Consider the following 27111-nt stretch of genomic DNA (forward strand, 5'->3'; position numbering starts at 1 on the left):
ATTCCCGTGGGTACATCGAGCCCGCACCACTTCATTTCTCTATTGGCTATCTCACTTAATAGGGTTTAACCAAGTACAAGCATGAAGGAGGGTATCAAGCTGGGTCAATCTTGCGAACTAAACTGTATATTGCTATCAAGAATTCGATGAGGTTAGCAACATTGACAAATTCTACTCAAGAAAAGGAATGGTCTCTGTCAGTTTTTGTTCATCAACATTAGGGGTTTCATTTACAATCAATCACAACACCAAGGGATGGATCTGATCTCAAGAGAAGGAAGAACTATCAATAACAATACCAGTAACAGGTCTGATCTAAAGAGAAGGAGGAGGTCTACTAACATAATGATATTCACATGGAGCTCAACCTTCACGCCATCTAGTTGCTGCTGAATTCTGTCTCTCCTTTATATTTCTTCTCTAGCTTTACCTTTGTTTTCCCTCTTCACATCGTTTTTGTTTGCTGTGTGTTTAGTTCCCTCTTTAACTTTCTTGTCTCTGTCTGTTCTGTACTGCTACTGGGCCATCTACGGATGCCCTGTTTCTTTTCATCATCTCATAGTTTTCTTTGTTTCTTACTTTGAATTGAAATTAAAATATTTTATTCGTGGAATTAAAAATGAGCTTGATACGATTATTTTTTTTATCAATTAAAACAAATCAAAACCAAATAAAATTGAACATTATCAAAAACTTTATTTTTTTCGCTCATAATTTTTTTTATTATTTTCAAAGTAAATGAGTTAGTGAAATATTTTCAGATTTTCTTTGTTAAATATATTGAGCTTTTTTATATTGATTATTTATTTACCATAATATGCATTTCACTAAAATATACCGGATAGATAATATATATATATATCCGAAAACCCTTTTTTTAATTAAAAAATCCCCTCTCCGTGAAGAAGATTAGATTCCACGTCGGTCACTCAATATAAAACGCGAGAAACCCCCTATCACTTTGAACCCTAGAATTCTCTGCTCTTTCTAGTATCCGTTGCAGAGGAAGCTCATACGCCAGAGAGAAGAACGAAAGAGACCGAGGAAGTGAAATAGAGATAGACATTCGGCAATGGCTGGCTACGAAGAAAGATACGAAGGGAACGGGGATGGTGAGGAATTTGATAACAACTACCCTGCTGGATCCTCCCCACAGCCTGGGGCTGGCAGCCACAGCCATGGCGGTGCAGATGATCACAGCGATTCCAAATCTCAGGTTTTGTGGATATGCGACCACGCATATCGGAATCTGTTATTTGCTTGTGATCTCTTTAGAGTGTCTGCTTTTTACTGATTAGGAAGTGATTTCATGGAGTGGATATTGGGTTGGTTTTCGATTGGGAAGAATGGAGTGTGACTTCTGGCTTCGAATTATGTTTTCTAGTTTGTTTATCGTTTGGATCTGGTATTGGTGATCGGAGGTGTTTAGCCTGCATCGTCTGTATTATTTTCAGATTTGTACGTTTTAACTGTGGATTTTAGGGTTTTTTGCTTTAGATGAACCGGGGGTAATTTGGATTTCCATGGACATGGTCGCATGATAATTTGATTTTTGATATGGGTTCGATAGTTTTGTCCGTCTATAGCCCAAGGGCTTGCTATTAAGCTTACGTTTCGCGAAGCTGTAAACTATTAAGAGCATTATGGTGTTTATTGGGAATTGAGGTGGTTGCCTGCTGTTGTCGTTCACATACTTTCTAACTTTTGATAACTGGCCAGTCCCAGTGACTTGTTGGTTTCAATTTTCCATTGTTTCCAAGTACCATGTGTGTGTTAGGGCTTAATACCACTCTTATATATTAGTTCATTTATACATCTTGAAAGTGGCATTTAGGACTCCCATTCTTTACTGCCAGTGCTTGTGTGAAACTTATGTTCTGTATCTTTACTTGTCTGTATTCACTAACAAAATGAATTTACTGCAGCATGGGTCTCGTGATTATGAAAAAAAATCTTCCAAAAGCAGGGAGAAGGATAGAGAAAAACGTGAGAAGGACAGGGATGGTGAAAGAAGTAAGGACAGGGATAGGGAGAAAAGCAGGGACAGGGAGAGGGACCGAGACAAGGATCGTGACAGTCATCATAGGGATCGCCATAGGGATCGTAGTGACAGGAGGGAGCGTGGAAGAGATAGAGATGAAGATGATTATGTTCGAAGCCGAGATTATGACAGGTGAGAAACTAGAAGTATTTGTTTTCACTTATATTTGATTTCAATTTCATCTCTGAGTCCGACATACTATGAATCACTATGTTAGATGTTTTCACCCTTCATACTTGATTTATTTGTCTGAACAGAAGGAATGATTATGATAGGGAGGAAAGGCACAGGCACCGATCTCGGTCAAGGGGTAGATCTGAGCACCGGTCAAAGTCAAGGTCCCGGTCTCGGTCGCGCTCAAAAAGGTTGGTTATAAGATTTTTTAAGGTTTTAGATGCTGTTATTGTCCCTTACCCTGTTTGCTCACTTATTCCATTGTTGGGTGAATCAATTACGTAACATTTTCCTTTGCTTTCAACTATTAATACATTCCTTAGAGAAAAACACTATTAATACATTCGCACTTTCATTCTGGGCACAGCGATTGGTGGTGGAGGGGGTAAATAGTTTTGCAGTGCTTAGAATGATTTTCCTAAGCTTAAATATCAATCAGTGGACCTGATTGAGCAGAGTCTCTGGTTTTTGAAATTTTTTATTGTACTTGCTGTGAACCGTGTTGACCCTTTTAAGCTGGGTAAAGTCTTGGGTGGATATGTTTGTTGTGGTCTAATAAGTTTCTGTTTTCTTTTAGTTATTGTGGTCTAATAGTAATTTGTTTGTGAAGAACATTCATAAGATGTCTATAATTCTTTAGGTAATAGTTTGTTTTCACCCCTAATGTGTGAAGGGAATCATATGTCACATTGTTGGTATTTTACGTGATGTGAGGAACCCAGCAATATGTATAACTGACAGAATTTGGATTGTGCTGAATGTTTTTAAAGATTGAAATATATTTTCAGTATTTTTATACATACTGTGGCTGTGTTTTCTTTATATTCTAACCATATGCACTTGCAGCAAAAGAATTAGTGGTTTTGACATGGCACCTCCTGCCTCAGCAATGTTAGCTGGTGTTGCCGCTGCAGCAGGTACATGTGGTCTCCATGTACTTGTATAGTTTTGTATATTTTAACTGTTGTTTTTTGTTTTTGTTTATATAGTGTGGAAAGTTCGTATCGAATAACCTGGTCTGGTTTTGGTAAGCTGTATTTGCTTCTTTTTTTTTTATTCCTGCATAACCTTTTTAAAGATGTGGTCTATGGATGTGCTTTACTGTTATTTTAATGGTTTACTTACTCAAATAATTCTGGAACTGAGTTTTTTTTGGTTTTTTCTTGTGTTTGGTGTTTCTTTGTTTGCTTCTTTCTGTCTTTTGTTGTAAGAAGGCAATGTTGGGCTACTTGCCCCACTGTGCTGACAATGGGCCTGAGCTGTCTCTGTAGCTTTTATGTACAAGGAGGAACCATGCACCTTTTTGATGGGTATCATTCGACTTCAATTGGCAACTATTGCCTGTTTTTGGCAGTCTTGCAAATATTATCCTCCAGAATTTGTATGTGAAGTATTACTTTAACTCCGCATAAAATTTATTGGTAGAGGTTGGGCTATACCTTTTGCTTTAAAAAAAACAGAGGTTAGGCTATGCTTTTTGGTTCTTTGGGTAAGGTGTAGGCAAGGCTTTTTTTTGGAAGGTATTGATGCTGGATAAGAAGTTGATTGTTGATGCCATTCTAATTTGTGGTTATTTTCTTGCAGGTCAGATGCCTGGTGCTAACCCAGCTATACCTGGGATGTTCTCAAACATGTTTCCTCTAGCAACTGGGCAGGTAATTATATTCTCATTTGTGCTACAGTACTATTAATTCTCTGATGTGCACTTAATTGTGTCTGTTTTGTTCCTTTGTGCAGCAGTTTGGTGCTCTTCCTGTAATGCCAGTACAGGCTATGACCCAACAGGTAGACATGAATCGGAATTTCATTATAGCCAACCATTTATATCAATGTAATATAGATTACGTTCTCTAATGTGTATTTATGATTCTAGATTATAGTGTGTTAGGCATCACTGTAATTTTTTATTCTGGTTCAGGCTACTAGGCATGCTCGGCGAGTATATGTTGGAGGGCTTTCTCCCACAGCAAATGAACAGGTTATGTGCACGTGTCATCTCATCTCCATCTGTTATTGTTACTTCTCTTTATGTTTGACTGACTTGGTATTCATTCAGATTCTGACCTTTTATGTTTGTGCTCCTACTGCAGTCTGTGGCAACTTTTTTCAGCCAGGTTATGGCTGCAATTGGAGGAAACACTGCTGGTCCAGGTACAATCAGTTTTCAGTTTATTAAAATAGTAAATAGTCATCTTCCTTGTTGGCTTTATAATGTGTTTAACCTTTTCTCGTTTGTTATGCCTAGGGGATGCTGTTGTTAACGTATATATAAACCATGAAAAGAAGTTTGCTTTTGTGGAGATGAGATCAGTTGAGGAAGCCAGCAATGCAATGGCTTTAGATGGGATCATATTTGAGGTAATGGTGATTTTCCTTGTATCATCTCAAATAAGTTATGGGTGTATTCTGTGCATTACTGTTTTATCCAAGTTTATGTTATATTTTTTCTGACCTTTAGATTAATGATATATATTTTCAGGCAGCACCTGTTAAGGTGAGGAGGCCTAGTGACTACAACCCTTCTCTTGCTGCGACTCTTGGTCCTAGCCAGCCCAATCCCAATCTTAACTTGGCTGCTGTTGGTCTCACTCTGGGCTCTACTGGTGGACTCGAAGGTCCAGACCGCATATTTGTGGGTGGACTCCCGTATTATTTCACAGAAGCACAGATCAGAGAGTTGTTGGAATCTTTTGGTCCCCTCCGAGGTTTCGATCTAGTAAAAGATAGAGAAACCGGGAATTCTAAAGGCTATGCATTTTGTGTCTATCAAGATCTTTCTGTCACAGATATAGCTTGTGCCGCTCTGAATGGTATTAAAATGGGTGATAAGACCCTCACAGTCAGGCGTGCAAACCAGGGAACTACCCAACCTAAACCTGAGCAAGAGAATGTACTATTACATGCACAGCAGCAGATTGCATTGCAGGTAGACTCTTGAGTTTTTGTTATTTCCAGCATATCATTGGTATCTCTTTAAAAATCATAATTTATCTTTATGGTTTATTGGTTTTGGTATTTACTGCAACTCGTTGAACATTTATCTGCGCTTGTGTTCCAGAGGCTTATCTTACAGCCCACTTCTATAATAGCATCTAAGGTTGTGTGCCTAACCCAAGTAGTATCTGAGGATGAGCTCAAAGATGATGAAGAGTATGAAGACATTCTGGAGGACATGAGGCAAGAAGGTGGCAAATTTGGTAAGCACTATGAACATTGGAAACTTTCTGTTTTCATCTTTAACCTTTTTGTAGTTGAAGTTCTGTCATGTTTATTAATTTTTTTCCCTGTTTTCTTTGTGTATATCTCTGTTTTACAGCCATATGTAGTCCCACATTCTGCTATAAAGAATCGGGCCTAACATACACAGACAGAAGACTACTTAGCCCTCTATCTATAGTCACCTGAGTTTATTTTCTTAATTTTTCTGAACTTTTTCTGGATTCCAAATTTTCGTACATTATATGCAGGTACATTGGTGAATGTTGTCATCCCACGCCCAAACCCAAATGGCGAACCATCACCTGGTGTTGGGAAGGTCAGTTTGATATTCACTTGTCCCCTGGTTATTAGTTATTCGTTTAATATGGCTGGCCTTTTGACTTATAAATTTATAAGGAGACTGAACTTTGTTGATGTATACTTGATGATTGTAAATTAATATGGGGAATCCAAGTGTGAGATTTTCGGCCTGTTAGAGGGTCTTGCATACCTTACAAATTTATTTTGGTTTTCAAAATAATTTCCCTTCTGTCTTTTTGAGAACTTGTTGTAACACGATGTAAAATTGTAAATTGTTGTTGCTAATGTATCTTTTCTTTTCTAGGTGTTCTTGGAGTATGCAGATGCTGAAGGTGCTACAAAGGCCAGGACAGGAATGAATGGTAGGAAATTTGGTGGGAATACTGTTGCGGCAGTCTTCTTTCCTGAGAATAAGTTTGCTCTGGGAGAGTATGAAAATTAATTAGTTTGTTGAAGCATACATGCCCGGATGCTCTCGCCTTGGGGGTACCATTATAGTATTCTTAGGAGTATGTCGTAGCTAAAGATGTTCAATGGCTGCACTGGGAATCTTCCGCTGTTTTGGTGATTAGCTTTTTTTCCCCCTTTGGGTAACAGTTTACTTCTGTGTCACTCGACTTGCTTGTATTATAGTATTCTTAGGAGTATGTCGTAGCTAAAGATGTTCAATGACGGCACTGGGAATCTTCCGCTGTTTTGGTGATTAGCTTTTTTTTATTTTTTATTTTTTATTTTTTTTCCCTTTGGGTAACAGTTAACTTCTGTATCACTGACTTGCTTGTGGAACTAATTTTCTTTGGACATTCAACAGATATAATGGGTTCTTTTGGGCCCAAGACCAAAATGTGATTGTTTTTTGTTATACTCCCTCCGTCCCATTTTAATTGTTTCCTTTAATTTTACACATAGTTTAAAAGATTACATTATTTCCATTCAATTTGATATTTATACCTCTCATTTATAGAGGACAATTAAGATGTCAATGACTCTTTGGGAATTCACTCCATTAACTTTTCAATTTAAGGGTAAATAAGGATAAGTTGAGAAAAATGGATGAAATTAGTTTTAATTAATTGAAATGAGCATACATTTTGGGACATTTCAAAAAGGAATAGAGGACAATTAAAATGAGATGGAGGGAGTATAATCTTTGCAAAGCAATAGAATGCCGAAATAAATGGGTTTGTTTGTCTTTTTACTTGATAGGTAATAGAGGCTGAGATTATCCTGATTTGGTTTGGTCGCTGATTCTCGTAGTAATGGATTGTTCTCTCATAGGGTGAGTTGGGGATTGGGGGTTTAGAATGAAACGATTACACGTAATTTTTTTAAGTCCTAAAAGTTAGTAAGATTAATAACTCATCCCAAAATAACAAAAGAAATGGATATCGAAATTACATATTGTTTTATTTGTTAATAAAGATTTTTTAAAATGATATTTATTTATTGTTATGCTAAAATAATGGGTCTTTTTCGTTGTGTGGAAAATACATATTTATCCCTAGAATGGAATTTATGAGGTATTTTAGTTTATAATTATGTGTGAGGGTGAGACGAGTATGATAATCATGGGTGAAAATAATTATATTTGGTCTGAAATAAAGCTAGAAATGTAGAATTAGTCTTTTTAATATTAAAATTATTTTTGTGACTATTTTCACCCTTCTAAAATTAACCAAACAAAAGGGTGAAAAGAAAAATACCAACCCCAAATGAGCCGTTATTTCCGCAACACTCTGCTGCTCACGGCCTCCACTCTACTAAAACCCTAACCAAATATCTTTCTTCGCCCTAACGTAACATTAACAAGGATGTCATCCGCTCTCAGACTTCGCAACTTCCGTTATCTCTCTACCTCGGCCGCCGCCGCCGCTGCTGGCACACCTCCGTCTTCGATCTCCATTTCCAAAGCTAAATCCAGACTCAGGTCCGAGTACGATCCTGACAAGGCTCTAGAAATATACTCTTCCGTTTCCAAAGACTACTCTTCCCCAATTTCCTCTCGCTACGCTCAGGAATTCACCGTTCGCCGTCTTGCCAAGGCAAGGCGTTTCTCTGACGTCGAATCTCTTATTGAGTCCCACAAATCCGACCCCAAAATTACTGAGGAACCCTTTCTCTGTACCCTCATTCGTTCATATGGTATCGCCGGCATGTTCGATAAAGCCTTCACTACTTTCAATCAAATGGACTCTCTAGGTACTCCGAGAACCGTTCTTTCTTTCAATGCTTTACTATCTGCGTGTAATCAGTCAAAGCTATATGATAAAGTTCCGAACCTGTTTGTTGAAATTCCTGAGAAGTACGTGTTGTCACCTGATAAGATTTCTTATGGGATCTTGGTCAAGTCATACAGTGAAGCTGGTGCATCCGAGAAGGCAATTGAGACTTTAAATGTTATGGAGGAGAAGAACGTGGAAGTGACTGCTGTAACTTTCACTACTGTATTGGATACTCTGTATAAGAAGGGAAAGAGTGAGGAGGCAGAGAAGTTATGGAGTGAGAGGGTGAAGAAGGGTTATGAGCTGGATGTGGCAGCACATAATGTGAGGATGATGAATGCTCAGTGTGGAGATCCGGAGAAGGTGAAGGAATTGATTGAGGAGATGATTAATGCTGGATTGAAACCAGATACAATTAGTTACAACTACTTGATGACTAGTTATTGTAAGAGTGGAATGATGGAGGAAGCAGAGAATGTCTACCGGAAATTGGAGGAGAATGGTTGTAAACCCAATGCAGCAACTTTTAGGACCTTGATAAGTTATCTTTGTAGGAGTGGGGATTATGAGACTGGGTACACAGTTTTCAATGTGAGTGTCAGGTGGAATAAGATTCCAGATTTTACTACAATGAAGATTCTGGTCGAGGGCTTGGTGAAGGCAAAGAAAATGGAGGCGGCTAAAGGATTGATCAGAAGAGTGAAGAAGAAGTTTCCTCATAATTTACTGAGGGCATGGAGCAAAGTTGAGCAGGAGCTTGGTTTGGCTTCTGCTGACACTGCCTCTGCTTCTGCAGAGGAAAAATAAGCTGCAGCATAAGTATTGGTGAAAATACCTGTGGGCTATTGTCTTGAGGTGCTTGAGATATTATCTCTTCATCACTTTGATTTGCAGTTGCAGATGATTCGACTCGATGGAATGTTGAGCTTTGAGCTACGATGAGACTCATGGATCGCTGTGGAGCATTACGATTCAAATAGGTTTTTCAATTCTTCTATTTATTTAAGTTTTAGTTTCTGGTAGCTTATATGAAGCATGGCGCTTAAGTAACTTTTTGGGCTTCAATGGATGTGTAAAAACTACAATTATTTTGATTAATCAACTGTTTGTTAGATCTCCTAGTTGATTTGAAGCATAGTTGTATTTGCATTTTCCGGTCGAGTGGCCTTTTGATAATGAGCTTTTCAGTGCATTTTTTTCCCTTTTGCTTCCTTTAGTCCCCAAACTCCTTGGCCGGCATAGAAGCTGGGAACACTGGAACAGACCAACCTAAATGAGTTGCTTCCCTGGACAGATGATGAATTTCAACTCATTACTTATGCTGAGCAATGCTTTTCAGGATAATGCATACCCCAAGGATCTTGACTGGGGTTCTTGACTGCTACTCATTCTTTGGAATTGTTCTATCATTTGTTATAAGAACCTAGATGATTCATAAAGAATAAGTAGTTTAGAGCTCTGACCATGCGAAGAGTTTCAGGTTTTGCAAATGTAGATGGTCTCAGAAATAGATTTATGCAACTTGTTTGACCTGTCCTTCTAGGTTTTTTTAAAACCGAAAACGATATTATAAAAGTTTGTACTTTGGATATCGATATGGACAAATACTCTATGTGCGTAGAAATATCTTACTTGATGACATGATAAGTTGAGTCAAAACCCAACGCGTGACGATATTGCTCTCAATGTGAATCGAACTTAGGATCTCTGATTTGGCCCATAGATATTCACAAACTAAGTTATCACTTTGTGTGGTTGTCCATGAAAGCCGGTGAAAAAGGTCCTTAAGACCCATCACAGTTCTACTTATCATCAGGAGAGAGACAGTGACAGAGATTGATTCCATGAACTGTTTAATATGTGTGTCCGCAACAACAGTGAATCTATTTGTTATAGCTTGTCCAGAAGTTAAGGGAGGAAAGAGAACGTGAAAATTTTGGAAAATATAAGCGTAACAATGACGACTCATAAATGGGCCGAAACAAATTAAATGGGCCACCGGAATTGGACAAACGACAGATCCTGTACAACGGAATCCCTAGAGCGACGCAATTGACGCATAATAGTAGAGGATTAGGGTTTCTAGCTTAGTGACGATAACTGAGAGGGAGCAATAATGACGACTCGAATCGCTCCAGGAGTGGGAGCGAACTTACTCGGTCAGCACGCGGCTGAAAGGAACCAAGACGCCACCGCCTACGTCGGAAATCTGGATCCTCAGGTCAGCGAAGAGTTACTGTGGGAGTTGTTTGTTCAAGCCGGTCCTGTTGGTAAGCTCAATTTTCTTCATCTTAATTTTAGACATGGTGGTACGGATATTTTTCTATGTTTTTATTTTAGTTCCAACCCCAATAGATGGAAATTCAAGCTTGAGATGGGTTTTTGTCAGTTGTCACCATAATCTGAATTGCTCATATGCTTTTCTCTAATGCTTGAAACTTCCGCTTTGTTGTTTATTCTTGAATTTTAGCCTCTTCCTTTGTCCAGTTTGTGCATCTAGGTTTGCGAATTCGTTCATTTATTCATCAATTTCTAACTTGATTGTGCTCTGCATCTCTGCATCACTTTGTGTGCTTCTGGTTGAGCAGTTTCTGCTCGGGTGAGTTATTGGTTAGGTCATCCTTCTTTTGGCTGGACTTATGTTATTGGATACCAATGCACTTGATGTAACATTGTTATCATAAATCATCGAATAGACATTTTTTCTAATATAATATTCTCGATGTTCTGTGTATGTTGAATTCGAATTCTTGTGGAAGGATTTAACCGCATTCCTTTATGAGTTTTCAGTTAATGTCTACGTTCCAAAAGATAGAGTGACAAACCTTCATCAAGGATACGGTTTTGTTGAGTTCCGAGGTGAGGAAGATGCTGACTATGTAAGTGTTCCTCGTGGATGGGTGTATGTGTTTTGTATTCTTTTGTTTATTTAATTGTTTGTTCTACTCAGAAGGTTTTTATACTCATTTCACTTCTCTTTCTTTTAAATTGCTGTTGCCCTCATTGACAATGAGGTAGGCGATCAAGGTTTTGAACATGATTAAGCTTTATGGGAAACCAATACGAGTAAACAAGGTATGGAGTTGTATTGTCCCAGCTGTCATTTTGTCATGATTAGGCTTTATAATCTATTTAGCTGTACTTTCAGAGGTCCCTATGGTTGTTCATAAGTCTTTGTTGTTCTCATTCTGCTTTTTATCAGGCATCCCAAGATAAGAAGACCTTGGATGTTGGGGCAAATCTTTTTATTGGCAACCTTGACCCTGTAAGTATTTTCATTTTGTTGAGAGCGTACGCTTGCTGGTATATTTTCTATGCTGTTTTCTACTGTGACTAACACTTTTACATCTTGCAGGATGTTGATGAGAAGCTTTTATATGATACCTTTAGTGCATTTGGAGTGATTGTCTCAAATCCCAAGGTAATGCTTCTGATTTTCCTACCAATAGCATCTGATTTTGCATTAGGTTGTGTCAAGTTTTATAGACCAGTTTCCTATGAATTCCATTCGTTCACTGAGGATGCCTAGTTTTTTCTTGAAGGAAAATTTAGGAATAATGGGGAGAAGGGGAAGTTGGTTTGTATGGATGGTTGGGGTTTTGTTCCCTGCCCGGATGGGTTGGAGGGGAGGATCTACCGTTTGACGCAACTAAATCATCCTGTGTCATTGAATTTGAATGTGGCTGATCATTCTCTTTCTGGTGACATATAGATGCTATTGTTCCCAGTTTGGCATTGTATACGAATTTAAAACCTTTCCAGTCTCTTTTTTCTTTGAGCTGTAACTTATCTTCCATATGTTGAGATAGGTTTTGTTATTGAAAAATAATTAGATGTATGTTATTATGCCTGGCAGATTTCCTTTGAGATGTAATATATTTACCTTTTTTTTTGTCAAAGAAAAAAATTGTGTGTACACTATCAAATTATGGAAGTGTGATGCTTATTAGCTATTTTATTCTGATATATATTGCTTCTTTTCCCCCCATTTTTCTCAGATAATGAGAGATCCTGAGACTGGAAATCCCCGAGGATTTGGTTTCGTTAGTTATGATTCTTTTGAGGCATCTGATGCAGCTATTGAGGTATGTCTTGTTTATAGGTAGTTCATGTTTTTATTATTAGTCTGCTTCAGAAATATCCATTGCTGTAGTAAAAGGACTATAGTTGTCTCTCTATCTCTCTCTGTTGGTGTTTGTGACGTTTTGTGATGGTTGGTTCAGGATTTCAGTTTGTACTGATCATGATTTTAGGATTACTACTGGATGATTTCAGTGCTAATTTTTGCATTTGATCGAACTGTGCATGTCACTTTGCTTATTAGGTAGATCTGATTTAATAATTTCCTTTGATTTCTGCAGGCAATGACTGGCCAATATCTTTGCAATCGGCAAATAACTGTCTCTTACGCATATAAGAAGGACACTAAGGGCGAGCGTCATGGTACACCAGCAGGTGAGTTTTTCTATGTTGAGTTGTTGCTACACCTTTTTCTTCCATGTATTTTAAGGAGCAGCACTGGTTCAGAAGTTGGTTACTTGGTTTCTCACCACCCTTTCCCAGGGTAGGGGTGAGCATTATTCGATTTTAACCGAAGAGAACTGAACCAAACTAATTTGGTCGGTTAGGTTCGGTTAATCTTATAAATACGGTTGGTTGGTTAGGTCATAAGTAAAAGATTTTTTGGTTTTTGATTTCAGTTATGGATACGTTCCTAGACGCCCAAATAGATCAAATTAACCCATCTGTATTTATATTATTTTTTATAAATTATTTTGGTTTGGTTGTAATATGTCCGATAATGCACTGAACCGACCGATGCAGATGCTCACCCCTTACCCTAGGTAGGGGTTCGAAGCCCCCTATCCCATTGAACAATATAAAAAATGAAGGGAAAATTATTCCTTGTATTTCAGTTGCCTTCTCATTTGATAGTTTTTTGTCCCTTTAAGTGACTGTTGTAGTATTGTTCACTTTGATGTTCAAATTAATGGAGAGTTATGTTTGGTTGGTGGGGACTCCTGTCTGTTTTATTCCATTAATATTTTTCATTTGTATCTGTGTGATGCAGAGAGAGTCTTGGCTGCAAGCAATCCGACTGCCCAGAAGAGTCGGCCCCACACTCTCTTTGCAAGTGGACCTCCAACACTTCCTAACGTTCCTCAGGCAAATGGTTCATTGGGTGCACCAATGACTCCACGCCCCTTTACAGATGGTGCAGTTGCTCAAGTTCCAATGCATGCTGTTCGGCCTCAGCCCCCACAGAGTGGCGGCTTCACACCCATGCATATGGCAGGACAGCCAGCTTGGCAGCCACAGCCTCCACAGCGGATGGCCCCACCCCAGTTCATGGGTCAACATGTACTTGGAGGAATGCCGCCACCCCCTCCCTCGCAGGGAATGGTCTTTCCAAGGCCTCCCCTACAGCCAATGGCAATGGGAGTCCAGCCACAATATTGGCGGCCACCTCCCCCGCCTCCACTCCAGGGAGGAAGGCCACCTGTTCCACAAATGTCGATGCCACCACCCCCACCCAATGCGCCTGCACTTCCTCCCCCGCCTTCTGTTTGAAGACCTGACTACTCGTTTGGGAAAGCTGTACGCAACGCCATCTATGTTCTCGATGATGTTTTTTGTGCGTTCATTGCATTTGTAGGACATTTGGTTGGTTTGTTAAGCAGTTTAGGTCACCTGAAAGTTTTTCTCTTAACCGGGTATGAATATGGTTCTCACTGCTTTCATGCAATCAAGTGAAATGTGAACCAACATGAGATATTACCATCTCCTGTCAAACTATACCAGATGCTAGTAAATTTGGCGATTTCAGTTCTGGGTAACTTTTATCCAATGGTACTTCAAACTCCTGAGTTTAGGTCACTGGCTTTAACATGGCCCATTACTCTGTAATATGATTCGTTACCAACAAATTGCATCCACGTAACTTATTGATATGGCACAATAATAATACATATGTGAGTGATCAGTCATGGTAATTGTTTCTCAAAAAATGTGCAAGTTTAACATGCATGATGCCAATATGCAATTAAATGTTTTTATCATTTTAAAAAGATTTCCATTGAAAATATTGCTCAAAATTATATGTAGATTGAACTTTGTGCATGGTAAAACATACCTCTTATGCAAAGCTACGAACTTTCTCTTCTTAAACTCGGGTCGTCAAATACGCACGCACATAAATTTCTCACCTGATTAGGTTAAAGTTCAACACGTGGCCACAAAAGTATTGATATTAATTTGTTTATGGTAAAACATCTCTTATGCAACGCTACGAAGTTTCTCTTTTTAAACTCGGGCCGTCCAATCCCCACGCAAAAAAGTTACCCACCCGATTGAGCCAAAACTCAACACTTGGCCACAATAGTATTGATATTAATTTGTTTATGGTAAACCATATCTTTGAACTTTCTCTTCTTAAGCAACTATATCGGTCATTTAACCAAAATAAAAAGGTCACTGATGATCAAAATTAAACTCTAACCACAAATACTCCTATCAAAATGGACACCCTCATACAAAATCTCCAATTTGCATGCCCAGCTACAAGTTTCTTGTTGATTCCTTGGTTTTCTATTAGCTCCCTCTTCTCTCTCTCTCTCTTTCTTTTTCTTTCTCTGTTATATGATAGATGAGGAAACTTTGTCCAAACATTGACAGAGAAGATGGGCTTGAGACCGTCCTGGAGGTCCCAATACCAGATGAGATGCTGACTAGCATGGGCAGCAATCTTCAACTACGTTGGCAAAACATGCTCACATGGATGAAGGCTCAAACTTCTGATAAATGGTCGCAGCCAGTTATCGCCAGACGCCTTAACGAGCTACGCTTCCTCCTTTACCTTGTTGGATCTCCTCTTATCCCCCTTCAGGTCCAAGTTGGCCACTCTGTTCACAAACCATTGAGAGATTCTTCCATTGTAAGGAGCTCAAACTCTGGGTAATGCAATTTTTGGTCATTGACAGAGTTGATCAAGTCCAACTCGATCATTGTATGTTCAAACATTCTAACTTAAGAACCTACAGTTGAAAATTGATCCAATACGTATACTCGGATAGATTTTCGACTATTCAAGCAGTCAAACTGCTGATATGACATAAAAAAACAATATAAGAAATCTAACTGAACAGTGAGAAATATGTCCGTGTATGTATATCTGAACAATTTTCAACTTTGAGTTTTCAAGTTGGAGCGTATGAACATTTGATAACTGAGTTGGAAATCAGCTACCTTTTTAGTACTCAAAAATTGCATTACCCCTTCAAACTTTTCTCCATATCCTGGGTTCTTACATTAATAACAATATGAGAATTTATTTTTCTAGCAAGCTTCAACAGCCAAATACATTGTTCAACAATACGTAGCAGCGACCGGAGGGCAAGCAGCATTGAATTCAGTGCATAGTATGTGTGTGACAGGCCAAGTGAAGATAAAGGCGTCAGAATTCTATCAAGCCAATGAGACAATCAGTGTGAAGAACGCGGAGGAAGCCGGTGGGTTTGTGCTTTGGCAAAAAGATCCTGATTTATGGTGCCTGGAGCTCATTGTGTCTGGATGTAAGGTAATCTGTGGAAGCAATGGCAAGATTTCATGGAGACATTCAAACAATCAACGAGCACCAATCTCAAAGGGTCCTCCCAGACCCTTGCGCAGATTTTTACAGGTACTTTTACCATGTTTTGATATGTATACCTAGACTCGGGTATGAGTATTGGGTTTTGATACCTATTTAAGTGTCTGACTCTTCAATTTGAAAATTGATGGATATGTGGGCATCGTCCAAAAACTAGGATACGGGTACCTAGTACTATCCAAAACTATCTGTAAAAAAAGACAGCGTCCAAAACAATGATATAAGTACGTGAGTACGTCATCTTAATATGTGTTAGAATTATTAGATAAAAATATTAATGCTATATATTACCTCCAATGCAATTTTTTGAAGCATCGGATACGTATCCCATACTCGTGTCGTGTTGACACAGGTATAGTGGGGTATGTTGAAGAGTCTAGGTATCATAGCTGTAGAGGATGCTGATGAATATGTTCTTGATCACAATCTACAGTACAATGAACCGAGCCCAATAAACTCAAGATTTTCCTCTTTTTCATATTTACTAGATTTACAATAGAGATTTATGTAACTTAACCATGGCAGGGTTTGGATCCAAGATCCACAGCCAATCTATTCATAGATGCAGCATGCATAGGTGAGAAGATAATAGACAACGAAGACTGCTTTATTCTTAAGCTGGAGACCAGCCCAGCGGTTCGCGAGGCACAGAGCGGCTCCAACTATGAGATCATTCACCACACCATCTGGGGATACTTCAGCCAGAGATCCGGCCTGTTGATTCAATTCGAGGACTCGAGGCTGATAAGAATGCGAATCAAAGAAGACGACGACGACGACGTCTTCTGGGAAACCAGCACTGAGTCGGTAATGGAAGATTACAAGTGTGTTGATGGAGTTAACATTGCACACAGTGGAAGAACAAAAGTCACAGTGTTTAGATATGGAGAGCAATCTTCCAACCACAAGAAGGAGATGGAAGAGAAGTGGAAGATTGAAGATGTAGATTTCAACGTATGGGGTTTGTCTAAGGATCAGTTTCTTCCTCCTACAGAAATTAAAAATGAAAGACGAGGTAGCTGAAGTGATATAAGGTCAAGTATGTTGTTTTTCACAAGACATGAGTTCTTAACAAAAGCTCTTGTAAATACTAATTGGAAAAGCTTTCTTTCAATATATGAGAAATTTTTTGAGAATTGCTTATCTTAAACCTTCTTCCCCTCACAATAGGTGTTAAAATCGTACCAATTGAATTCACTGTCAAATTGATAGATTATTTTCAAAAAAAATAACAAAAATATCCATTTATAACCAACAAAAATAATCGTCAATCATTATATTAATGTAAAAAAATCGGGAAAATCCGATTATAATAATTTATATCCCTAACACCCGAGTCACCAGTTGAATTGACGATCAAATTGATAGGGTGGTCGATTATTATAAAAGAAAAATAACAAAAAAATCCAACCATAATAGTTTATATCCGTAATACCCGAGTCATTAATTAGAGTAATAAAATGATATATGTATGGTTGGAATCGCCACCATGCTTAAAAAAAAAAAGGGCGTACACCCGTAGTCCATACCCCACAAAACATGTCATTGAAATCGGCCCTTCCAAAAGGAATCCCTTTCGCACCTCAAGATCGACTCTCTTGCTCGGGCAAAATTAGAGAGTCGAATCTCATACTCCCACTGAAATCAAACAAGTACCAGTTTCCGTACGCGAAACTGCATATTCGATCCAAATGAACGATGACGTTTCTCTTCCTACAACAGTTCCTGCAATGAATATGAAGAAGGAAAGCTCAGATTCGAGTGTATTAGGGAAAGGACGGTACAAGTTCTGGGCCTTAGCTGCAATTTTGCTACTCGCATTTTGGTCAATGTTCACCGGGACCGTAACCCTACGTTGGTCCGCCGGAAATTTCAATCGTCTATCAGACGACATAGACATTCAAATCCACGACGATCTTGACGTTCTCGTCAGTCTTTTCGTCTCCTTTATTTTTCTGAGTGTGGTGTGGGTATGGTTGGGTCTTGGTTGATTGATTGATTGGGCGTTAGATTTTGTAAATTGCAGGAAATGGAGGAGAGGGAGACGGTGGTGAAGCATATGTGGGATGTCTATACGAACAGTCGACGGATCAGATTACCGAGGTTCTGGCGAGATGCTTTTGAGGTGGCTTATGAGGAGTTGAGCAGTGATGTCCCTGAGGTTAGGGAAGCGGCAATCACTGAGATCGCTAAGATGTCTGTGCGGTCCATTGGTCTCGATCCCCCTCCCGTCAAATCAAAGGTGAGGATTTAGAGTTTTCGCTTAACTTGATTGTTTAACATAAAGTTGATTTGCAAGTTCCAACTTAGAAATATGCTCTATTAATTTTGTTGATGAACTTCTCCATGTTAGATATATGCCCTCTGATGAGGGGCATTTGGTTTGAATGGGGAATGAAAAATTATAGTGACTAGAAAAAGGGCAAGGAGAAAGAAAATCACGGCATGAATTTTATTTGGCTCTGAAAATATTTCAAGACAGAATTTTTTGCGACTTGTAATTTATTTTTTGATGAATGTTGGCAAATGGTAATAGTTAAGCCTGCCAAAAGATCTTCCTTGTTGTATTTGCTGATTTTTTAGTGCAAGCAACATTACTAGGTTTCTGAGTCCAGCAAGTTGTGGAGTCTTAGGGTAAGAGTGGTTTAATTGCATTCGCAGTTGTGCTAGTGCTCCATAGATGCTGAATCTATGGGTTTTCTTTATTGGAATTTGGAATCATGTTTCTATTTATTTTTGCTTCAAATTGATCGGGAGCACTTTACCTTGGAAACTCACACAGTTACCTAGGGGAAGTTATCCGCTCCTACGAATGATATAAATACTATCGTTGCTTTAGCTTTGCTCATATCAGTAGCATATTTCTATGTGAGTCTTACCAAAAAAGGATTTGGTTTAAGTGTGAGCAGACATTTTACATTATCATTTATCCCATGTTTTTGGTATCCAGCTTCAATGGAATATACAAGCACGAGCTTCGGCTCTTCCTTTGAATTATGATAATCGGTTGTCCGTATTCGCTAGTCAACTGAGAATAAATCCTCAGGAGTGCTTCTCAGTGCTCATCTGTGTTCATAAAGCTCCTGCTATATCGGTGCAACTGATATAGGAATTAGTCAGGACTTCTCTTTGATGTTTTAATCAATCCTTAATCTATAGGAACTAGTCAGGACTTCTAATTTCTTTATCGTACTCAAAGTGATGGTCTTTTTTATAGGCCTTCTGCTTTATGAAATGAGGAAAAGTGGAATGTTTGGACATTCTTCTATTTGACCTGCCGTTGTGAACTTTTTTTTTTCAAAGATTTGCAATAGAGATAACATGGTTTGGCTCGGCTTCTCTTGTGGAATTATATTTTTGGTTAGGCCTTGTTTGTTCATCTTCTAATTAATTATACTAAGATACAAGTTATGCAATCATTATGGATTCCTTTTAAGTAATTTTTTTGGGTAAGTGATTCCTTGTAAGGAGTAGATCATGTGGCAACAGTCTTCTGGAAACTCTCTGATTTGTCAGAAATCTTGATGACACTAGGATCCTTTGATTACTCATGTGAATTTGAAAAGTAGGTAATTCCCTTGTGTAGTTCTTAACTTCGCACTCTAAAATTCATATTGTTTAGGAATTAGGAGTCAAACATCTTTAAGTTATATTGGGAGTAACCGCCTAGCGAATGAGCATAGCTTCCCTTGAAGCTGGACTTGGCACGATTTGGGTAATGTAATGAACTGATCATGCTGAAGCTTTGTATGATCACGGGTATGAGAGTGTTGAGCAAAGCTTACATATTTGATGTTTGACTGACCCTAGCCTAAACTCATTCTTGATTGGATTTCCAAAGTCACATTTTGATTACGTATGTGTTTCCAAAATCTATTTAATTTCATTGTTCAATTGAACTGTTTTTTTAATCAATAGCTAGGTTGCATCATGAAATTTGATTTAAGGTTGAAATCCTAATGCTTGGGCTGTTTGGTTTCCAATTTGGTTTCCAATGTGATCAAAGATATTTGTGTTGTTGAAATCTGTTTGAAACTTGCAGTAGAAGTTCAACAACACAAATGGCAAGGTTGCATCATTCATTTGGCTGTCTATATTTTCCTTCAATCTGTCAGTTTTAGATAAAAATGGCATTGGCAGGGACACGAGCTCATTCAATGTACATTTTGAAGCTACTTCTAGTTGGCCAAAGGTTTTGGAACTAAGTTTTTATTGAGTTGTAGAACTCAACGCCTGCTTGTTTTTTTTTGAAAATTATTTGATACTAATGAATCACTGTTATGCCTAGGATTTCAGCCATGACTAGAATAATATCTTGTATGAGTAATGAAGCATTTTCCATCATCTGTGTCTCCGACCCTGTCTCGTTTCTGTATCTCTGCTCATGAATGCTGGACTAGCAATGAATAAATTGAATACTCCCGGACCTGCCTTGGAGTTGTGTGCGGCACACCTCCCGCCCCGTTAAGGTGTCCACCTTTTTTTGGGAGGCACTGGGGTGTTGAATTCTCACGATTGACAATCTGAAAAGAAGCGGCTGCTTCTTTACTAATAGATGTGTTCTTTGACTCTTTGTAAGTCGAAGGAAGAAACAGTTTCGCATCTCTTGCTCGACTGCTCCTGGTCTAAGAAACAATTTGCATGCTCATACATTGTTTGATGGTTGGAGCAAAACGGTTGCCTGCCCCATATGCTGGCCCTGAGCATGAACACTCTCTAGCTGCAGAGCTTTAAAATTTACCAGATAATGAAACCATTTTAATATAATATGTTTACTACATTATATGAGTGGTTGATGTATTGTTGTTGTGGATATTAACTGCAGTTTTCTGTCCATTTTTCTTATATAATGTCAGAGTGCACGGGAAATAAGCAAGAACCCGAAGCAAACAGGCAAGGGCAGAGGGGTGCTAGTGAGCTCAACAGGGAGTCGTCGATAATGAGGAGAGAATGTTCAGGATCAGAGGCAAAATCACCAATTATTCTGTACTCAGCAGTACTCATTGGCTACCTGAAATGTGTGAGAGGTAGTGATGGGTGAAACCATACTTAGTTCTCTATGTTTTTACTACAGGAACAAATTATGTATTTAGTTAGACTTAGATTCTCATTCTTCAAAAATGTTTACTGTCTGTGAATGGGTGAACTCAGAAAACAATTTTTTTAGCAGATTGATTTGAATGAGAATTTCTCATCAGATCCCTGTTATATGAATGTTTGTCATATTGAATATGAAATTGTTTAATGTTCATGAGTTTATTATCTGCTACTGCTGCCCCGTCTAGCAAGATATGATATAAGCTGAAACATCAACTATAACTACATAGTTTTGATTGAACAAAAATAAATAAATAAATAGTTTTGATTGTTGCAGGTTTTGTTTACCATGAATTATCATCAAATCACATCAATTAAAGGTTTTCTCTCAGGCTTGACATCATGGCTCAAGCTACCATATGCTAGAATTTAGACCATTATCTTAAAGAAATGGAGGCCTCTCGAGTCGAAAGCATACGGACTTTGACTCAACTTACCGACACATTGGTTATCGAAAATGATAGTATAGTGGTATATATACCATTATTAATACTTCGATATGATAAATTTATCGATGAATTCGGTACTGATAATGATAATCAAAGTTTAAAATTGATAAATTTTTCATTATCGATATATATATATTAATATTATTATTAGTTTTAATTTTATTTAATTATGACCATTAGATTAATCTCCTATAATCTAAATTATTGATTAATTTTAGGGTTACTCACCTTTGTACTACAATTAGTGTGAATTGCATGGAATTGTGATGTCCTTTTTTTCCTTTTTTTAAACATGTTTTATGAAATGGTAAATTTATCAATAACCGACGTATCATTATCGATTGATCGGTATACCGACTCTTCTGATAACGGTAAAGGTAACATTTTTTGAATTATAGAAGGAAGCGGTAGATAGTGATATTTCATGTTTGGTAACGGTGATTGTAGTAATAACAACTCTGAATATTTTTAAAAAAAAAACCAAAATTAAATAAGAATGAAAAAAAATAGTTTACAGTTTACACTACACCAGGACAGTCCCGTCATTTAGGTATCTGCGGACGTTCCAACTCCAAGTACCCAACCCTGCGAAAGCTCCAAAAACCCTTCGCGCGAGCAGAGTGTAGGAGAGTCTAGATGGCGAATCTCTCAGTCCTCGTAATCCTTACCTTGATTTCAATCCTTCCCTATGTCTCTCTGTCCTTCTCTCCCGATTCACCAACCGATCGGGGAGTCCTTGTCTTGCTGGATGACTTCTCCGTCAAATCCTCACACTCCATTTTCTTCAGCTCCCTCAAATCTCGCGGTTTCGTCCTTGATTTCAAGCTTTCCGACGACCCCAAGCTATCGCTCCAACGTTACGGCCAGTACCTCTACGATGCATTGATCCTCTTCTCTCCATCTACTGAGAGTAAGCCCCTTCGCAACACGACATTTCGATTTCCCGATTTGTGGTTATCTAATTAGTGCTAGTGCTGTGTTTTAACTGCTTAGAGTTTGGAGGAGCTCTGGATTTGGGGGCCGTGCTTGACTTCGTTGACTCCGGTCACGACTTGATTGTCGCGGCGGATGCATCTGCCTCTGACTTGATCAGAGGTATTGCCAACGAATGCGGGGTTGATTTCGATGAGGTTAGTCTAGGATTGTCGATCCCTTTTGGACTTGTACGTGTTGGTTTACTTTCTGCTTTTTCAGTTTGATTTTGTATCTGCTTTGGTTTTACGTGGTACAGGATTCATCAGCTAAGGTTATTGATCACAATAGCTATGCAGTCTCGGACAATGATGGAGATCATACTTTGATTGCCAGTGATAATTTTATTCAATCCGATATTATCCTTGGAAAATCAAAAATTGAGGTTGGTTTTGTTTGTTCTAGTTTCATAATTTTGTTTGATGATTATTCTCATAAAATTTGGCTTTGCCTTTTCATGTTTTTGATTTGGTGGAATTCATATTTATGATGGTTTCTTTGTTGTAAAATGCAGGCCCCTGTACTCTTTAGAGGGATTGCACATTCAGTGAATCCAACCAATGGCATGGTAAGGTCAAATGTTACTTATCTGTTTCTCGCTTAAGGTGATCAAATAATACAGAAATGAAAGGATGCATTAAGATCTGCATATATCATGTCTGTTCCCGATCCTGCCCACTGCAGGAGCCTTGTGCACGGGAATTGTTTATGCTAATCATAATCATTATGTATTTTTGTGTGTGTTTTTTAATGTGTTGGCGGTGATGACTTTTGCTTTACTGTGGCCTATGATAATAGGTTTTGAAAGTCCTCTCAGCTTCTGATTCAGCATATTCGGCCAACCCAATTTCAAAATTGTCGAATCCCCCATTGCTTACTGGATCTGCCATCTCGTTAGTTTCAGTTCTACAGGCCAGTTGCTTCTCTTTCTCCCTTAAAGAAATGCAAGTGTGAATTTGTACATTTATTATTTCATTTTCCTGCGTTTACGTTGCTTTCATACTAAATGCGCTCTGGAATTTGTGTTTTTTCGCTGTTGTTTTGAGTTTAATATATGTTTTGAATAACCTTCACAAATGAACTATTTTACGCTGTCGTGCCAATTGAATTTTTGGTGTTTCTATGCTGTTTTTTTTTTTTTAAAAACGTAAGATTGACCTTTTCGGCTTTTCCCTACATCTATGAAGAGGCTCTGTTTTGCAATGGAAACAATATATGAGCTTGCTGCACTGATTTTACACTGACAGTTGATAACCCTCGATGAAAACTTACGGGCATGAGCTGTAATTAGCCTCGCGTACAGCATAATTTTTACTTGTTGAATGTGGTGGAGAGCCGATCGATTTTCTGTGAAACTTTACCGACTTTCAATAGAGGTCACATAAGATTCGTTTGATGCTGTTTTGATGGCCGTGATGACATGCCCTTTTACTACTTTGGCATAGAGGGCAAAATCTGATTGTAAATACCCGAAGTGGATGACATTAATTAGAAATTTTATTGATTTAAGACATTGGTGGGATATGTTCTATCGTATCCTTCTCATTGGAGAAACTTTGTGGCGATGCTACATTTCGAAGTAGTGAATTGTATTTTATTAGTTTACTGATTACTCTTTTATCTTCATAAATCAAAACTATACAGTCTAAAGGTGTGTAATTGCTGCTGACTACATACCTGTGTAGTGGATAAACATAACCATAGCTGTTAAAACAAGTTCAATTTCCGTTTTCTCTTAATGCTTTAACAATTAAATGCCTTGTGTACTTACCAAAAAGAAAAATCCCTTGTGGGGACTATTAACTTATTTGGCATTCTGCTGAATCTACTGTTGATGATTCTGTGTACATGGTTATGCTAATTGGTGGTTGCTAGGCCATTACAGCCATTGGACCTCCTGACGGACATCACCTTTAATTTATGTTCCTGGCTTTTTTGAGATGCATTCTGTATAAGTGTTTCAATGCATACTTTGATTTAGATTTCAGAACTTAAATCCTTGTAGATAACTTTTTTTTACCCATGCAGGCTAGAAATGATGCGCGTGTTATGATCACTGGCTCTTTAGATATGTTCAGCGATCGGTACGTAATTATGTGATCGTTTTTAACTGTTGAGATTATTTGAATTTTACTTTCCTTTCATGGTAATTTCGATTTTCTATTCTGTATGCGAGTCACAGGTTTTTCAAATCAGACGTGCAGAAAGCCGGAAACCCCAAGTGAGTGAAAGTTTTGCCTCTCTTCATTTTGCTGTCTATCATTCAGAGCTAGAGACTAACTGTGCATGTGACTTTATATAACAGATATGAAAAGTCTGGTAATGAACAGTTTGTGAATGAAATCAGCAAGTGGGTTTTCCATGAGAGAGGCCATCTAAAGGTGAGGCATGTTGTAGTTGAAACATTATTTTTCTTTGACAATCTGCAAATGATCTAGGACTTACTGTCATTTACAGGAAAATTATTGCTGAAGTCTATCATGAAATTATTTTTCTGGATTAGTGATACTGTGGCATCCTATTTTGCATCATGTTTTTTTTCTTATCATATTGAGACTTATTTTCTATTTGCAGGCTATTAATATTAGTCACCGCGAAGTTGGCGAAGCAGATGAGCCTGCAATGTATAGAATCAAAGATGATCTGGTTATACTTCTAAAAATTATTGCCTGTTAAAGTTATCTGCCGAACAGCTATATGTAAACTTGATGGTTTGGTTTTGATTGTATGCATTTTATGCTATTGTAGGAATTTTCTTTTGAGATATATGAATGGTCTGGAAAAAGCTGGGAGCCATATGTGGCCAACGATGTTCAGGTCCAGTTCTATATGATGAGCCCTTATGTGCTGAAGACGTTATCAACTGATCAAAAGGTTTGCTTCCCTGGTGCTGCATGTACTTGTCATCTCAATATCCAACATACCTAGACATCTCACTTCATGCATATTTTTCTGATTATGCAGGGTCTCTATCATACATCATTCAAGGTCCCTGATGTTTATGGAGTTTTCCAGTTCAAAGTTGAGTATCACAGACTTGGATACAGTAGCTTATCACTCTCCAAACAGGTGAACTGTTGAATACTTTCAGCCGCACCATAGACTTCATGTGTTGCATGATTCTTTTGGTTTGAGGTTGATTCAATTTCTTTGACGGTTATCATTATGATGCGGAAATAGCAGTTTGAGAAACACGCTGAGATTTCTAAAGGTTTATATTCAGTGGAGTTTAAATGAGCCAGCTGGGGCTGGAATTTTCTAGACTCAGGCTTCGCTGGTCTCCTAGAATACCGAGCTCGAGGTTGTGACTTTGTTATGGAATCCTCATTATGACGAGTTTGAGTCAAGCTTTTTGGGATATAACAGTACTCAGTTCAGATTGATTACTGGATTGACTAAATGTGCGGATTTTAGCTCTAAGTGCAAGATTTTATTAACATAAATTTTGTTACATGGGCACAAATAGTATGTAAATTTATTTTTAGATATTTATATGATAGCATATTTAAGATTTTGTATTAACAATAGTCAATAGAAGAGGAGACAAAGAGATGGAAACAAGTAATAAAAAATGATACGAGCTAGATAGTATTAGCGGAGAGTCTAGCTCTAGAAAGGAATTATATGAATAGAGTATCCACATATTGGATTGAAACTAATTTCTCTCATGAATTATGTAGCCGACACCAAACTCTTTGAAACATAGGCTTTGGGCCTACAACCAAATGCGCTCGGGCTTTAGCTCTTTCACTGAATCCTTAGTGAAATTAGTCAATTCTAAATTAGTCACGTGACTACGAAGTGAATACTTTTGTGATGCATTTCATATTGAGCTCATCTAAGTTATCTTATTCAAGACTAACTGCCACATTTGTTGGTAATGTGTTGGGATGCCTGAAGGAGCATCTGTTCTTACTAAACACTAATGAAATTGTATGCTGCAGATTCCTGTGCGGCCTTTCAGACACAATGAATACGAGAGATTCATAACAACAGCTTTTCCCTATTATGGAGCTTCTTTTACCATGGTGTTTACTCTCTCTCTCACCCTTCATCCCATATGAAACATTAACAAAAGATCAAATGAAGTCTATGTGGTAAGCAAGCATTTTGATTTTCTTGATTGCAGATGGCTGGCTTCTTTATCTTCAGCTTTGCATACCTGTTCAACAAGTAAAGAGTGCATTAGCGAGGAAGTTTGCATGTGGGGATTTTTCTTAGATCAACCCTTCTAGAGGTAAAGGGAGTGTTTTGGACAGATTTTTGCCTGCAAAACATGAAGTTATACCATATAACTGAGTATCAATTACATCTGCAGGCTCCTACTTTCTCATAAACTATTGTCGGGAATGATTAGGAACTGCAGTCCGTTAGATCTCCTCCATTCAGCTTTATATCTTCATGTTTATATAATTTAAGACACTGGATTATAACTGTAGCAAGACATTAGTTCCTTTCTTTGGGATAAACTTAGAAAAAAGACTAGAAGAGAATGGGAGAAAAGAATATGAATTTATTTTGCTGTCTGGATGTTTTTATTGTTTTATGCCGATAAAAAAAGTTTAATGTTTGATTGAACAACCATATGGGTGGGTCTATTTTTGGTTGTCAAGTCTTTTGTTGGAATACAATGTAATACTGATAAACTAGTTCTACTGGTTGCCGTGATACTGACATAAGCTGACGAGTTCAAGCGCCTTAATTTAGACGTGTCCAAATGTTTTGGTTGTAACATCATAATCGGAGTAGCAAATTTCAGTTTTATTACAACTTGCTCTCTGTTTTTCTTTTCTTAACAACAAAAAGTAAGATAACCCCCAGCTCCTATGGATCCAACCTGGGCCATCTTCAAAGAAATAGGTTGTTATTGCAATCCAGTTATCTGATGTTGAAATTGATTCTGACGTAAACAGCAATGAAAAAGCTTAGAGAGATGTAATGGAACCAATGGGGATTTTACACTATGAGCAATAACCTTGTGATTACGTG

At 38.1% G+C, this 27111-nt stretch overlaps 6 protein-coding genes across 20 annotated transcripts; all 6 read left to right on the forward strand.

The window, feature by feature from the left end:
• The first annotated feature begins 951 nt into the window (after window positions 1-951).
• LOC120012332 (splicing factor U2af large subunit B-like) lies at window positions 952-6578 on the forward strand. 14 transcript variants are annotated; one of them, XR_005471247.1, is made up of 13 exons: window positions 952-1216; window positions 1926-2173; window positions 2299-2406; window positions 3062-3132; window positions 3800-3870; window positions 3953-4000; window positions 4134-4193; window positions 4306-4366; window positions 4461-4573; window positions 4695-5141; window positions 5274-5412; window positions 5532-5750; window positions 6039-6578. XR_005471247.1 is itself a non-coding variant. In XM_038863702.1 (13 exons), exons 1-13 carry the CDS (start codon window positions 1073-1075, stop codon window positions 6174-6176), a joined length of 1698 nt encoding a protein of 565 aa, XP_038719630.1. In that variant the 5' UTR covers window positions 952-1072; the 3' UTR covers window positions 6177-6578. The 14 variants fall into 14 exon arrangements, 13 of the variants coding, with proteins under 13 accessions (XP_038719630.1, XP_038719628.1, XP_038719629.1 ...); XM_038863702.1 differs by having other exon boundaries at window positions 2317-2406; window positions 5683-5750; XM_038863700.1 differs by having other exon boundaries at window positions 953-1216; window positions 5683-5750; window positions 6039-6546.
• An 873-nt stretch (window positions 6579-7451) lies between these two features.
• LOC120013001 (pentatricopeptide repeat-containing protein At4g36680, mitochondrial-like) lies at window positions 7452-9148 on the forward strand. The gene has a single exon (XM_038864594.1). It carries the CDS (start codon window positions 7546-7548, stop codon window positions 8761-8763), a length of 1218 nt encoding a protein of 405 aa, XP_038720522.1. The 5' UTR covers window positions 7452-7545; the 3' UTR covers window positions 8764-9148.
• Window positions 9149-9967: 819 nt separating this feature from the next.
• On the forward strand, window positions 9968-13793 carry LOC120013002 (splicing factor 3B subunit 4-like). The gene is made up of 8 exons (XM_038864595.1): window positions 9968-10226; window positions 10747-10835; window positions 10975-11031; window positions 11159-11221; window positions 11312-11377; window positions 11955-12041; window positions 12318-12411; window positions 13028-13793. The coding sequence occupies exons 1-8, from the start codon at window positions 10073-10075 to the stop codon at window positions 13525-13527; spliced, it is 1110 nt and encodes a 369-aa protein (XP_038720523.1). The 5' UTR covers window positions 9968-10072; the 3' UTR covers window positions 13528-13793.
• An 809-nt stretch (window positions 13794-14602) lies between these two features.
• On the forward strand, window positions 14603-16697 carry LOC120011752. The gene is made up of 3 exons (XM_038862862.1): window positions 14603-14890; window positions 15296-15634; window positions 16130-16697. Exons 1-3 carry the CDS (start codon window positions 14603-14605, stop codon window positions 16625-16627), a joined length of 1125 nt encoding a protein of 374 aa, XP_038718790.1. The 3' UTR covers window positions 16628-16697.
• A 452-nt stretch (window positions 16698-17149) lies between these two features.
• Window positions 17150-20861, forward strand: LOC120013065. Its single transcript, XM_038864696.1, has 3 exons — window positions 17150-17532; window positions 17631-17846; window positions 20461-20861. The coding sequence occupies exons 1-3, from the start codon at window positions 17296-17298 to the stop codon at window positions 20542-20544; spliced, it is 537 nt and encodes a 178-aa protein (XP_038720624.1). The 5' UTR covers window positions 17150-17295; the 3' UTR covers window positions 20545-20861.
• An 817-nt stretch (window positions 20862-21678) lies between these two features.
• Window positions 21679-26768, forward strand: LOC120013064 (dolichyl-diphosphooligosaccharide--protein glycosyltransferase 48 kDa subunit-like). 2 transcript variants are annotated; one of them, XR_005471352.1, is made up of 14 exons: window positions 21679-22060; window positions 22144-22280; window positions 22382-22507; window positions 22637-22690; window positions 22921-23034; window positions 24151-24206; window positions 24305-24343; window positions 24428-24503; window positions 24697-24768; window positions 24871-24996; window positions 25087-25191; window positions 26067-26150; window positions 26252-26359; window positions 26441-26768. XR_005471352.1 is itself a non-coding variant. In XM_038864695.1 (13 exons), the coding sequence occupies exons 1-13, from the start codon at window positions 21787-21789 to the stop codon at window positions 26297-26299; spliced, it is 1311 nt and encodes a 436-aa protein (XP_038720623.1). In that variant the 5' UTR covers window positions 21679-21786; the 3' UTR covers window positions 26300-26768. The 2 variants fall into 2 exon arrangements, 1 of the variants encoding a protein (XP_038720623.1); XM_038864695.1 differs by having other exon boundaries at window positions 26252-26768.
• Window positions 26769-27111: the final 343 nt, after the last annotated feature.

This window comes from Tripterygium wilfordii, chromosome 13, assembly GCF_013401445.1.
Source record: "Tripterygium wilfordii isolate XIE 37 chromosome 13, ASM1340144v1, whole genome shotgun sequence".
Classification (NCBI taxonomy): Eukaryota; Viridiplantae; Streptophyta; class Magnoliopsida; order Celastrales; family Celastraceae; genus Tripterygium; species Tripterygium wilfordii.

Coding starts and splice junctions, on each gene's coding strand:
- LOC120012332 (XM_038863700.1), top strand. CDS start 1,073: ATGGCTGGCTACGAAGAAAGATACGAAGGGAACGGGGATGGTGAGGAA. Junction 2,407..3,061: donor TCTCGGTCGCGCTCAAAAAG/GTTGGTTATAAG, acceptor ATGCACTTGCAG/CAAAAGAATTAGTGGTTTTG. Junction 3,871..3,952: donor TTCCTCTAGCAACTGGGCAG/GTAATTATATTC, acceptor TCCTTTGTGCAG/CAGTTTGGTGCTCTTCCTGT.
- LOC120013001 (XM_038864594.1), top strand. CDS start 7,546: ATGTCATCCGCTCTCAGACTTCGCAACTTCCGTTATCTCTCTACCTCG.
- LOC120013002 (XM_038864595.1), top strand. CDS start 10,073: ATGACGACTCGAATCGCTCCAGGAGTGGGAGCGAACTTACTCGGTCAG. Junction 11,378..11,954: donor TGATTGTCTCAAATCCCAAG/GTAATGCTTCTG, acceptor CATTTTTCTCAG/ATAATGAGAGATCCTGAGAC. Junction 12,042..12,317: donor CATCTGATGCAGCTATTGAG/GTATGTCTTGTT, acceptor TGATTTCTGCAG/GCAATGACTGGCCAATATCT.
- LOC120011752 (XM_038862862.1), top strand. CDS start 14,603: ATGAGGAAACTTTGTCCAAACATTGACAGAGAAGATGGGCTTGAGACC. Junction 14,891..15,295: donor CATTGAGAGATTCTTCCATT/GTAAGGAGCTCA, acceptor TTATTTTTCTAG/CAAGCTTCAACAGCCAAATA. Junction 15,635..16,129: donor CCTTGCGCAGATTTTTACAG/GTACTTTTACCA, acceptor TAACCATGGCAG/GGTTTGGATCCAAGATCCAC.
- LOC120013065 (XM_038864696.1), top strand. CDS start 17,296: ATGAACGATGACGTTTCTCTTCCTACAACAGTTCCTGCAATGAATATG. Junction 17,533..17,630: donor ACGACGATCTTGACGTTCTC/GTCAGTCTTTTC, acceptor TGTAAATTGCAG/GAAATGGAGGAGAGGGAGAC. Junction 17,847..20,460: donor CCCCTCCCGTCAAATCAAAG/GTGAGGATTTAG, acceptor ATATAATGTCAG/AGTGCACGGGAAATAAGCAA.
- LOC120013064 (XM_038864695.1), top strand. CDS start 21,787: ATGGCGAATCTCTCAGTCCTCGTAATCCTTACCTTGATTTCAATCCTT. Junction 23,035..24,150: donor CGTTAGTTTCAGTTCTACAG/GCCAGTTGCTTC, acceptor TTACCCATGCAG/GCTAGAAATGATGCGCGTGT. Junction 25,192..26,066: donor GCTTATCACTCTCCAAACAG/GTGAACTGTTGA, acceptor TGTATGCTGCAG/ATTCCTGTGCGGCCTTTCAG.